General features: G+C 40.7%; 1 protein-coding gene across 3 annotated transcripts in view; it reads left to right on the plus strand.

Moving 5' to 3' along the window:
* Nucleotides 1-4,571: 4,571 nt before the first annotated feature.
* Nucleotides 4,572-13,340, plus strand: part of clip2 (CAP-GLY domain containing linker protein 2) — a 44,940-nt gene continuing 36,171 nt past the window's right edge. For all 3 annotated transcript variants that reach the window (XM_072674505.1, XM_072674512.1, XM_072674521.1), the window contains exons 1-2: nucleotides 4,572-4,731; nucleotides 7,875-8,076. In XM_072674505.1, coding sequence (XP_072530606.1) covers nucleotides 7,962-8,076 — 115 coding nt within the window. In that variant the 5' untranslated portion in view covers nucleotides 4,572-4,731; nucleotides 7,875-7,961. The remainder of the gene's footprint in view (nucleotides 4,732-7,874; nucleotides 8,077-13,340) is intronic.

Genomic DNA, 13,340 nt, shown 5'->3' on the forward strand with positions numbered 1-13,340 from the left:
TCGGACTTTCCTTCTGTATTTTCCTTTTTGCATTAACATGAATGTTAGACCCGAATGCATTTTCTCTGGGCTGTAGGTAGCAGTCTGTCCACCAGATGGCTCTGCAGTGTTAAAATATTTTTCCCTGAAAGCTCTGTAGCACAATAGCCTTAGTCATGATGGGCAGGTTTTAGCATAATGGTGTGTTGCTGCAGTACTGTGATGGAAGTAATGTTTAGAAGCTGTGTTATAAGGTGTTGTGGAATGATGTTCTTTTTGGGGGAACTCAACCCAAAAGCTCTAGGTATCTTCTGTAGGTTGAAAATGTTTGGCTATATGTGTGTCATTACTGTTAATGATTTGATGTAATCACAGAGAAGCTGAACGCTCCCTAAACCCTTAATCGAATAGCCTTATTGCATTATAGTAAAGATTTCCTGGGCTGTTCATTTGTCTGGCTGAATCTAGTTTTGGACCATTGATTGTCTTAAGACTCAACACTGATTTTCCTTTCATTATTTTTCCATATTTGCATTTGAAATTGGGGTTGTAGCAATGTGATACAATATATGTGATTAATCAGAGGCTACACCTAAACGTCAATAGTTGTTTTATTCCACATAATAGTTGAGAAATTAGTCAGACGTTAGAAGTGGCTTAGCTAGTGTCTGAACCTCTCTCTCACCCCTTGCCTTGATAGTTGGCTGTATGTCAAGCCTAAAGAAATTGAGTTAACATGATTTAACACTGACCCCAGATAAAGTTGATCGGACCAGACAGGTTTGATATCTGATATACAAGTTTTCTTAAAGTTTCCAATAGGAGATGCTACACAAATGTTGCTAACAGAAACTGGATTTACACTGTCACCAATATCATCTCTGTACATTTTAATAGAAATCTGTGTAAATATGCATTTTTATTTTAGTGTGTTCCATTTTAGACAGTGTCTAGGAGTATTAAATGAAGTATTTAATGAAGTATATATATCATATATAAAACTTTATCATCCACATAACATTTTGCTTTGTATGATAATTCACTTTAATGTAATGTATGTTTGAGAAACATTTTTGGGTGTATATTACAGAGACGAGACTGGTGAAAGTCCTAAGTCCTGGCTTTGATAGCCACGTTAGCCTAGCAAAGCCCATTGTAAACTAAAAAACCAAACATGTCTTGGCTGATTCACTGTGTCTGAGGTAAAATATAAATCATTGATCGTTGTAAATTGATTCTTTTTGCTAGACTACTCTTAAATTTCATTTTGACTCTCTTTCATTGTAATTTAACCAGGCACAGATATTGTAGTGGTCTGGCTATATTTCTATTAATATTATTTTTCTTAATGTGGGAAGCAGTGAATACAGGTAGACTTCATGCCAGGCATTCTAACATAAATTTGAATAGTAATAAGAAACTCCATTATATTCTTTAGAAGAGACAGCCACAAAAGTAAGGAAATGCTCCTATTTACTGAAACCTTTTCTGTTTTGTGTTAGTAGAAATATCATAAAATCAAAGAAATAGATTCTTTTTTCATATTTTTGAATTGATTTTTTTTTGTATTGTGGCACAAAAGTCACATATAACATATCCTATCATTACATCTGTGTGTCGTTACTCTCCTAAAGAGATTGGTCACCAATAAGTTTGGAATGAAAACTCTTTAACTGCTTTAGTGGTGGGATAATAAAACTTTGACTACAATGAGAGTCTTTTCTTTTCCTTAAAGAAGCTGTTCAAATAAAGCATTGTGTTTACAGGCTGAAGAAGGAATGCGTTTCCTGTTTACGCCTCTTTTCTCCCGTGAAACTTGAGCAGTCCATATGTTTCACTCATCTAACCCCCCTCTTTCCCACACACGCCTTCTCACTCTCTCTGAGGACAAGACATTAGCTCACCCCACACATGCCAATGCCAATGAAAGGTGTAAAAGACGTGCTTTCGTACCTATGTAATGTTTTATTAAGTCTATCTGGTACCTTGTGCTTATGCTCCACAAAGACTTTGCCTACATTTAACAGGCCCAAATCTGACATTTTTCCTGCATACCCACCCAAAATTCACTTTTTGACATAATATGAATCTGGCAGTTGATTTTTACATTTACATTTATGGCATTTAGCTGACGCTCTTATCCAGAGCAACTTACAAGGTTACTCGTATTACAAAGGTGGGCCAATGTAGTATTAGGAGTGTTGCCCAAAGACTCTTATTGGTGTAGTGCAGCATAGTGACCATAGTGATTTAGCATAAAATCTTTTTTACATCTATTTCTTACTGGCTGCCATGTTGAGCCTTATTAAGAAAGAAGTCAGGGCTTAAACACTCCTTATATTTTCCATTTTAACTGGTCAAGCTAAGCTTCTGAGGGGGATTTTGTCCTGGTTACATTTTCTTTGTAAATGTCACTGAATCACCTGAATTACATTTGATTTCACAGTGATGTTCTTATTATTTTGATATGTAACAAACATCTAACAAATCCGATTCCTCCGAAATCCGCTATTTTTTATAGTGTCCCAAACTGCTGTTGTAGAATATGAAACACATGGACGGACGTTTGGTTCAAATGTCAGGGGAGCTGTGTCATTACTCTAGTTCATATTTAGAAGAATAATAAGAGCTTACTGATCCAAGCGGTGCTCTGAAACATTCTCTCAGACAGAATCCACACTCATTCGCAGTTATCCTGCTGTGTGTGTTATGTAGAGCTAGAAAACACAGCACTGCTTCAAGTCCACAGATTCATCATGTTGGTCCAATGCTGACAAAGCACTTCATCCATGGCTAACGTAGATGTGAGTGTGATGCAAGCTTGTGGAAGATTTAGGCACATGACTTCCTTTTACGCTTCGGCCTGGTACCGCATCTGTTGGGTGCAGTGGGTCAACTGCTGCTACGCGTTTAAGAGACATCTTAACACTGGTCAACATCTTAACTGGCCAACTCTGGATCCAGTAACATTTATGGAGGGGAGGTTGGGTGTAAGACAAGACAAAAACTTTTAGGTTTGGAAAGTTCATGTTCCAGCATAGACGAGAGCAGTGATTTTCAAAAACGCCACCTTAAGTTTGTTACTTGTCACAAACTACAACTACACACACCAGTAAAGGGGTCTATGGTAGTTAATGAGGTAGCAGTGGGACAAACGCACATACTACCATACTAAACTGTATATGTCAAAAGTAGTACACCATCATTAGCGTATTCATTAATGTAGTTTGTGGTTTTGGACACGAACTACAGCTGCTTTCCATTCCCAGGCCCCCTAAGCTGTACCCTTATATTCCCTACACACTGAGCACAGTGCGTGGGTGAAGGGAACAGCACTGGATTGAATACCTTCATATGGTCAACACATGATCTTCAATAGACATGCAATGACTGATGGGTATACTTTTTAGGAACTTCCCACGCTGTGACACACCACTGTTTTCTACAGTGTGAAGTTCCCTTCTAACAGAACCTTCTCACTCCCTGTGATCTGGATCCTGGAGGTAGCTAACCTGATGCCTCGCTGCCCACGCTGTCTCACAGGTCACTGTTTCAGAAGACAGCGCAGTGATCAAGGTCTCTTTAATGTGTCCTGACGTCGCCAAAGTCTCACCAGCTCACTGCTAGATGTGAGCATTTAGCTGTGTTGTCATTAACCATCAGGATCATTTTTATCATCATTTTCAGCCAGAAGCTAGATTGCTCAACTTTGTTTCAGACTTTGAGTCCAGTCTGAGTAGGCAGGACTTTTACTAGAGGGTTTGGAAAGTATGTACCTTAAGAGTCAAGCTCAACAACTCTTATTGGTGCTGTATATTAAAGAAAAAGAGTGTGATCCTAATGAAGACCTGGAAACGGTTTAATACCTGGAGTGGACGAAGAGAGGTTATTATTATTATTAATTTTTTTTTTTGGGGGGGGGGGGGGGGGTGACTATTGACTTCTAGCATTTGTTAGCAACATTAGCTTCATAGCAACAGCGCTCAAGTAAAGAAGCAAAATCAAGACTTTTATTATTTATATTATAAATACAATTTATATTTTTATACTATTTATTTTTACTATTTTTATATTATTTATACTATTTATATTTTTTATTTAACTTTTGGTTTAAATTTTATATATATATATATATATATGAATGTAAAATTATATTTTAACTGATTTTCTCTCAATTATTCGCCTGTTTGTCTACAAAGCCTTCATTTTGACCGAACTCCACTTAGCACAGCTCAAGTAAGGGAACTGCGATGGGCTACTCCTCCTTAAAACGTGGCCTCGCCTGAGCAGAATAGCGGTTTCTGGCTCCGAATGAGAGAGGAAACCCTCCCAGCTCACTCTGCCGTTATTCTGAAGACATGGCCGCACACCAACAGCACAAAAAATAAAATGCTACCGGACAGCCCAAAACACCAGCACTCCCCGAGAAAACCCACAGCTTATCTTTAAAAAGGAAAAGGAAAGGAAAAGCCCCGGTGTGTATGTGGCCGGCGTGCTGCGGCTAGCATCCTGCCCCACTCCCCCCTTCCCTCAGCTCCAGCTCAGCATCCATGTTTTTCGCATCCGTGTGTGTGAGCGAGCGTATGACTGTGTGTGTGTGTGTGTGTGTGTGTGTGTGCAGGGAGTGGCAGCGGCTGAGGAGCTACACTGCATGCCGGCAGAGCCCGTCGGAACTGCTCTCAAAGGAAAGCACGGAGTTGTGTCCCCGGCGTCTTGTAAGGGATCTAGCTAACACACGGCGGACTTTCTGAGGTAATGGCGGTGTTTTCTGTTTTTGTCAGACTGTGTTTGTTGTATCTGACAGGGCCAGAGTTAACCACGCAGCGCCGGAGCCCCAAGAGCCAAAACAATAGAGCGACATTACGGTGCTGAAAACGCTCGTCTGTGCTGGAGGTTAGAGCCCACACTGACACACATGCTGAGACTGCAGTGGCTTTAGGTTGAATTTCGTCTCCGGTATTAAACCAACAAACCAAAAAAAAAAAAGCCTGTCCTTTAAAATCGGTCGCTAACGGTAGTTGACAGCATGCTCAGTCTGGCGACCTCTTTTCATATGAAAGACTCTAGCTCTGTTTACCTGAGGTCAGTGTAAAAACCATCACACAGGGCCTTGATCGATGTCTTTTCTATGAAAAAAACACACAACCAGCACCGCCAACAGTGGAGGACATCTTCTGGGAGAAGCCTGGGAGACTGGACCTTCTTATTGTTGGACACTATGTTGCCAGTCCACCCCCTCTCGGTCCATTCAGTGCTGTGTAGCTTTATTGTTCACACGTTTTTCAGAGGATATGTAGAAATGCTGAACCGTTTAGACCCCAAAACACGGTGTGAGCTGAGGCTTTAGCCTGCTTTCTGCTGGTAGCCGAGCCAGGCCATTCAGAGAACCCACCAAAGGTTGGGTTTATTCAGTGACGATGCTGTTTCACTGTTTTACTATATCACTATTTTCACTGTTTTCACTATATCTGACACATTGTAGGCTGTGGTGGGGATAAAGACATGCTCTCTTCGGTTTTAATGGCAGTGTGGAGAAGGAACAGCATAATGCTAACTTGGCCCAAACAAATGGCCCTCAGAGTGGTTCAACTCCAGCAATGGCTAAATTATTACTAACCACCTAATGAATTTTGTTAGAGCATCTTAAAGGTGCACTGGGTGGTTTTAGAGCTGCTCATGTATGCTTGAGCCAGGTAAGGGTTTATAAAGATAAAGGATGGAGGCCCTCGAGTAACTTCAGTGTGGCCCTCATATAGATTCTTTGTTTTCAAGGATCAGTAGGCAGGACGCACTGCCTGAAGCTTTGGTTTCTATAATCCACCCAAAAAACCTTTACCCATCGTGAGCCGAGACAGTTGAGGCAACTGGAAGGAGTCGTCTTGAAGAATTCAAATGTGGAATCTTAAATAAATCTTAATGACACATCTCCAAAACATCAGGCAGGCCTTGTGGGGTGTTCATGGTACGCAGTGGTCAGTAGCCACCAAAAGTGGTCCAAGAAAGAACAACCGGTGAACCGGCAACAGTGTTATGGGTACGATTAGTGTTGTTATTAATGCGATCCTTGGAGGCTACACCTCACAACACCTGTCCTTTAAAATCGGTCGCTAACGGTAGTTGACAGCATGCTCAGTCTGGCGACCTCTTTTCATATAAAAGACTCTAGCTCTCTTTACCTGAGGTCAGTGTGAAAACCATCACACAGGGCCTTGATCGATGTCTTTTCTATGAAAAAAACACACAACCAGCACCGCCAACAGTGGAGGACATCTTCTGGGAGAAGCCTGGGAGACTGGACCTTCTTATTGTTGGACACTATGTTGCCAGTCCACCCCCTCTCGGTCCATTCAGTGCTGTGTAGCTTTATTGTTCACACGTTTTTCAGAGGATATGTAGAAATGCTGAACAGGTTAGACCCCAAAACCTTGGACAAAACATGATTCAAACATGTCCAGAACTTAAAAGATCTACTGCTAAAGCCTTGGTGCTAGATGCAATCGGACTGCTTCAGAGGTTTTGTGGAGTCCATGCCTCGAATGGTCAGATCTACTGTGGCGAGGCACAAAAAAAGACCTGCGGTTGAATATCAGATACGTAGGTTTGTTTGATGCACATGGTTCATTCATGACTTTATTGACTTGAACGTGTGCATGCATACTCATATGACTCTGTTTATTATTCAGTTATTACTGTTAACACTTTTAATTACATGGGATTATTAGGTAGTATAAAGCTAATACACTAAGGGTTAGCATCTTTAGCATACCTTAAATCCTGTGAGAACCTAAATCTGAGTTAAGAACCTTTCTGATTAAGTGATTCTGACCCTTCAGGGTCCCCAGTGTAAGTATGTCTAATGAATATCTTTCCAAAGTCTTCCCCTAAATGTCTACTGTATTCAACACTATTGCTCTCCTCTCCTTGTAGAATGTGCCATCCTAAAAGTGGGTCCGGCTTACGTCAGCATAACCCTGACCAAATACAAGGCTTACATGGCTCCGCCCTGAGACTGGGCAACCTGGCGAGCTAAATCTAACTTAGTAAGCATTTTGTAAGCTAGCTAGCTATCCAGCTGTCTGCGTGTTTGGTACGTCAGAGGTTCAGTCACACAGTAATGCCAGCATTACATGTGTACATTGCCTGGATGCCCATCCAACAGGAAAGTGGATAAAGGCCTGACCTTCTTTAAAGCATCATCACAAACACTTATGTTATATATAGGTTTTTTAGTTAGTCATGGACACTGTGGCGTTGTCTACAATTTGACCAGTATATTTAGTGAACATTTCACTGAGGACAGCTTTAGTACCTTCTCTCAGAAGGCAAGTTGTGCAGATTTAGCGCTTCCTGGGGTCTCAAAATGTAAACAGAATTTTGTTGGCCAGGGATAGATGGCTCTCATTCATGCAAGCAGCTTATTAGAGTATTAAGACTACACCCAGCTCATTGGAGGGCAGTGGTGGCTCAGCGGTTAGACCTCCAGGCTATTGATTACAGGGTTGTGGGTTCGATACCTGGGCTCGGCAAGCTGCCACTGTTGGGTCCTTGAGCAAGCCCTTTACCCTCTCTGCTCCCTGGGCGCCACAGCAAAGGCTGCCCACCGCTCCGGGGCAAGTGTGCTCACTGTCCACTGTGTGTGTGTATGTATGTGTGTGTGTGTTTACTGCACGGATGGAAGCCAAATTTCATCTGTGTCACAAATGGTGAATATGGTTGTCTTGTCTCGTCTCATTCTTAGAGAGGTCTGACGAGTGCATTTTGGTGATTTTTGAGGAGTGTTTTATCATATTTCTAGTTTGTGTTTTCTATTTAAACTTTGCTTAGCACTTTACGTCACAAGTGTTTTGTATTATACTAAAAAAATCTGCATATCTAAAACAAATTCTCCTCTTCAGTCCCACAGGTGAAATGGAGTGGGAGACCCACAGTCTTGACCTCTAGTGCCTCGTGGAATAACCCCCCCCCCCCCCCCTGTGGACACCATGAACATGTTGAAGTCGAGCGGCCTGAAGATCCCTGGCAGGGGTCCAAAGCATTCCAGCCCAGTGGGACGAACAGCCACTGGGCCGTCCTCCTGTCCAACAGCCCAGAAAGATAGTAAGTCAGCTTCCTCTTCCATCCCTCACACTACTCTCAGACCGCCCCAGGAAGAAATGATATCCCTTCCCTGTACTATCAGCCATGATTCAGCTAATTCAGCAGAGGAAGAGGCTAGAGCAGCACTGACCATCATAGTTTAAAGCAATATTCTGCCTATAAGTATGGACCTTAGTATGCCGCCACAGGTTTTTAAGCTATATAACTTAAACTATGAATGATATTTTCTTCTGTTTGCTGTATGTCTTCATCTGTCATTCCACATCATTTCCTCATAGCCTACTGGAAACGTATCTACATATCTCAAAGTATTATCTGTATACACTAACTGTCAAAAGTTTGGGGACATCTAGCTTTTCAAAATCTTTCCTGCATAGTTTCTTTTGATGGTTTGCAATAATTTTAACTAGGCTTGTTTTGAGAAAAATACATCGCATCAGTGTAAACATTGTGACAATACTTGCTACATTGAAAATAATAACAGTCCTCACACAGTTATGCCCTTGCTGTGAAGTCATCAGTCATTAGCATTTTATTAAAGTGTAAATTGTACAGCCTCTCTTTTACCTCTAGAATCAAATCACGGTTGATGTTTTTGTTACTGTGGCTTTAAGACTTATCAAAAATGTTGTATTTCCAAAATGACAACTTTATGGAACTGAATGTTCTGTCAGAAAGTAAAGATCAGCTATTTTCTGTTTGTTTTTTTAATGTGACAACAACAGATGACCTTTGTTGTGACTGGTTGCCTTGTATTGAGCCTCATTCAAAAAGCAATCCAGCTTTAAACCTTGCTTATAAGTTCGACATGAAAGAGCAGGGCTAAACTGCTGTAGGCCGAATAGGTGTAAATGTGTTGGTCTTCTTGACATCACATAAACAGTGAACTCATAACAAGGTGCTTTTGCAGCTAAGTGTCCATATATGGACTGCATGGAAAATAATAAAAAAAGATGATTAATTAAAAGACCTCAAATTAAATGGACCTCAGGAGTACAACAGTGTATTACGTAAGAAATGGTGAGCCAACTTTGTCTGACGTTACCCCACATCCAGTGAGCAGCTACTAGTCTTGTTATTTGCATTAGTCTGCATGTCACCCAGAGGGGTGTCAGGGTTCAGCTGGACTGTGGAATGCTTTGAGCAGGAAAACGCAGGAACACAGGAAGTGGAGTCTCGCTAAGCGAAAACCAGGAATATTAGCTGGGTTCTCCAGTTGCTAAGGAGTGTTTTCTGCAATTATGCAATGCATGGCCAGGTGGCTGATTTTTTGCACGACTTATCATCCTACCTATTTGTCTTTAACAATTTAATAAGTTTTCTCACAGTTATAGTAGAAAACTTGTACTTGTCAGTGCTCCTTTAGCAGTTTTTCTCTTACTGTGTCACGCTCCACCATTAGCAGACCACTATTATCAGATCTGTTAGAAAGAAAATGTGGGGTATTATTAATCATATCCCCTCTGGCTGTTCTCAGAGACAGTGTGGCTCATGCCCAGTGTGGGTTTAAAACAAAGCATGATATTTAAGTCTCTGCCAAGGTTGAATAACTTCTGTTTCTAGTAACTACACAAAAGAAATGCCCGATAGGTGGCAAGGGGGACATTCCTTGTTTTTTGTCTGAGGTGTATTCTGTAAATATATTGTCACTATCAATATTGATGGGCATATTATTATTTGGATGATTAATCAAGTTAGCAGTGTTAAAACAACAGGCCAATAAAACAACAAAAATAGGCTTCATAGGGCTCAGAGTGGCTCAGCAGTCTAATGCGCTACCACTGTAGACCGGGGGTTGCAAGTACGCATCCCGTGCCATGCAAGAGACGTGGGTAGATGGAGCTTTCTCCAACCATCACATCTTAAGTAATGCTACGAAGTAAGGCGACTGTTAGCTGGTTTGTCAGTGCTGAATCAGTGGCAGCGGACGTGTAGGTTAACTGGCAGTTCCAATTTCAGACTTTCACTTACTGTATAGAGAGCAGTAGGATGCCAGATATTCACTGCTTATTCATAGACAATGTACATGTTAACTGCTTTACATTCATAGTTTTGGCAATTGGCTGATGCTCCGAGTGACTTACAGTTTGAGTCATGTTACATAGGTGGGCGAATGTAGAGTTAGGAGTCTTGCCCAAGGACTGTTGTTGGTGTAGTGTGGTGGGCTTGCCCAGCCAGGAATTTGAAGCCGGTCATTACAAGAGATGAATACAAAATACAGTTTTGTATTTCAAAACAAAGCTCAAAACTCTAACAGATATTTTCTAACATTTTAAATAGAAACCCAGGGTACACACTTTCAGGCAATGGATAAAAGAGGCTTTTGAAGAGGGCCTTCATATTTTTCAGCTGCATCTCAATGACCATAGCGATTTGGTGAGGCAGATCAGAATATTTCAAATAAATCTTTTCTGTTGCACTTGTACATGCTCTTATGGCTCTGGCACCTTCTATCTTAAAAGCATCTTGATCTGAGACACAAGTCTCCATCATATACACACTAAAGATGCAGTGCAACAGTTCCTATCCAAGTTCCTAGGCTTTTCAAGAGATGATTCAGGAAATTAGTTGAGTCATGCTATCAAGAGGGTGTCCTAGGGTATGCTTCCTGGACTTTCCAGCCCTCTTCTAGCTTCACCCACTCATCAGTAGATATTTATGTTATGGTGCATTTGGGCAGTTCTCATAAAGTCACAAATTTCCAGGTTTATTACAAAGAGATTGCGCTCTAACATAACGATTCTACAAAGGGTTCTTTGAGTGATGCCGTGGTAGAACTATATTTAGATTCATAAAGAACCATCTTTTTCAAAGAGGTGTGGAGCTGAAGAACCGTTAAATTGGTAAAGAAGCTTCACTTTGACTTCTTGAAACATTTAATCTATTATTACCATTGTTTCAGTCGTACTGGGATGCTGCATCTTGGGTGAATGGGTGTGTACTAGACAGACACAGACCCTAAATCTGACACATCAGACACGTCGTAATTTTGAAATTCAGTTCTCATTTTGAGAAAACATCAACGTTTTTAACATTTTTTTATTTAGGCAGAGGATGGTGGTGAAATCTAGGCTTTGCCCCCTGGCTTTCTCTCTTAAATCCTTATGTTCTTTAAGCCCATGCATTTGCAATATCTGGAGTACATTCAATAATTTTGCACTGTTATCAAAATTAATGTTTCCCATTTTGTTTTGTCTGAGGTTTGTCTGCTTAGTTCCATGAAAAACAGAAACCTAAGAGAAAGAAGCTATCTTGTGCTTGTTTGCACAACTTCAAGCTTGAAATCCAATCCAGGGGTTTCTCTAGTTTGGCGTAGCTTCCAACTGTGAATACAGCTGCTGGGAACCCGTCAGCAACTTTCAGGCACTATTTCAGTAAAGACCTATACGACCTCTCTCTAAGTGTAGTCTGTACTTTTTAAATGTTTGTCTGGTTTCTGTGGTTTCCTGGTTTTCTTCTTTCTTCTATTTTGTTGTACCTTTTTGATTTTTGATCTTAGACTGACCTGCCTGTTTGAACCATCACTTTTGGAAAAGCCCAAATTAGCTGTCCCATACTTTAATTTTGAGCCTCTTACAGAGGAAACATTTACAGAGAGAAACCAATTATGTCCAGCTATACTGATATATTTGATCCGTGTATGTAACTCAGACATCTAGTAAGCCGTAATAGACTAGACTGCTTGGATAGCTTTGAGGCCATGTGCATTTTGACATCATAACTAATTACGTACATATTAGAATTCCCTAAAATGAACACAACCCAAACTTCAGTTCTTATTGTTTTAAGGGTTAAAACTGACACTTTTCATTTTGGTTACTGAGATTATTAGTTAATGTTGGGTTTACAGGTCAAAATGAATGAAAAAAGAAAAGAATGATTAACTCATAGGCTGTAAACACATTTTACTAGTTTGACTCAAAACATCCATTGTTTCAACCTGAATCAGTTGGTCTGGTTCAGCTTCCCCCCAGATGAAATTATTGTCTGAATTACTGAATTCTGAAATTTCATTTGTTTGACTGCTTTCCAAGAATTGATACCCCTAGAAACATTTTGCGTGTTTACATCGCAATCGACAATGCTTTTGTCACTGGATTGCTTCTACATTAAGCATATAAATGATTATAATACATATTTAATCATACATGGTTGCGAAGAAGGCAATATATATAATTTAGTTCTGTAAAATGTAAATTTGTGTATTACATAAGATAAGAGACATATGTGTGACCCTGTGCCCTGACAAGGTATAAAAACAACATGTGTCTGTGTTGGCTGTCGGGGGAGGGGGCGTTGAGAGGCTGTGTTGGGGTCATTGTGCCATCCTGCACTGCTGAATGGTGGGATTCAGCTGGTGGGAGGAGGCAAGCAAGGCACAATAGTTTTCTTCTCTTCCTCCAGCCTCTCCCTCTATCTCTTGGTTGTTTGTGTGTGTGTGTGTGTGTGTGTGTGTGTGTGTGTGTGTGTGTGTGTGTGTGAATGTGTATGTGTGTCCTCCCCAATCCACCGTTACCCTGGCAACTCGACCACTTCGGCAAGCAATGCGGCAGGCCTGCAGCTCCCCCTCAATGCAGACCCGGGACTTTCTGAGCCTATTCCAGTGGCCCACTGCCAGTGATACACTGGCTGATATAGGTCACACATAAACCCCAAACATCTATAGGTGCAATGAAACGTGTATGAATTCTCATGACATTATGATGAGTCTCATGATGATTGAGAAATGTAGTTGCAGTTGCTCTTTTTGTTTGTTATTATTAAGATTATTAAGCTTTATATTATTAAGTTGGCAAAATTCTTCCAGATGAAATTTATTCTGTATGTGTATGAAAGGCAACACTGTCATCGCTTAAATGTGTCAAATATTCAATGTATTTTTTTTGTGTGTGTGTGTGTAATCGAGTGTAAACTTTTACATGGTGAAAAGTTCACCTTTTGTTGTAGTTTTACAGCATTGACAGTGTAAACAGTGAGTCATGTTACATAGGTGTTACAGCATTTTAACCACACTGGACAAGCATGCTGCAAAATCTATGACAAAACTAGAGATGGGCTCTTGTGGATCTCCTGAGAGTGGTCTCTGGTTAGTGGTGTTAAAATCTTTACTCTGCTTCCTCCATCAGGCAGAGTTAGTTTTACGCATTCTACATTCTATATGTGAGTTTGAGTCAGATGCAGTAAAAACACACTCGGAGGATTGTAATTAATGGGGTTCTGCAGCCGTGAGTGAGGTCCGTAATGCCATCTAGTGGAACTGCAGA

Source organism: Salminus brasiliensis, chromosome 1 (genome assembly GCF_030463535.1).
Source record: "Salminus brasiliensis chromosome 1, fSalBra1.hap2, whole genome shotgun sequence".
Taxonomy (NCBI): Eukaryota; Metazoa; Chordata; class Actinopteri; order Characiformes; family Bryconidae; genus Salminus; species Salminus brasiliensis.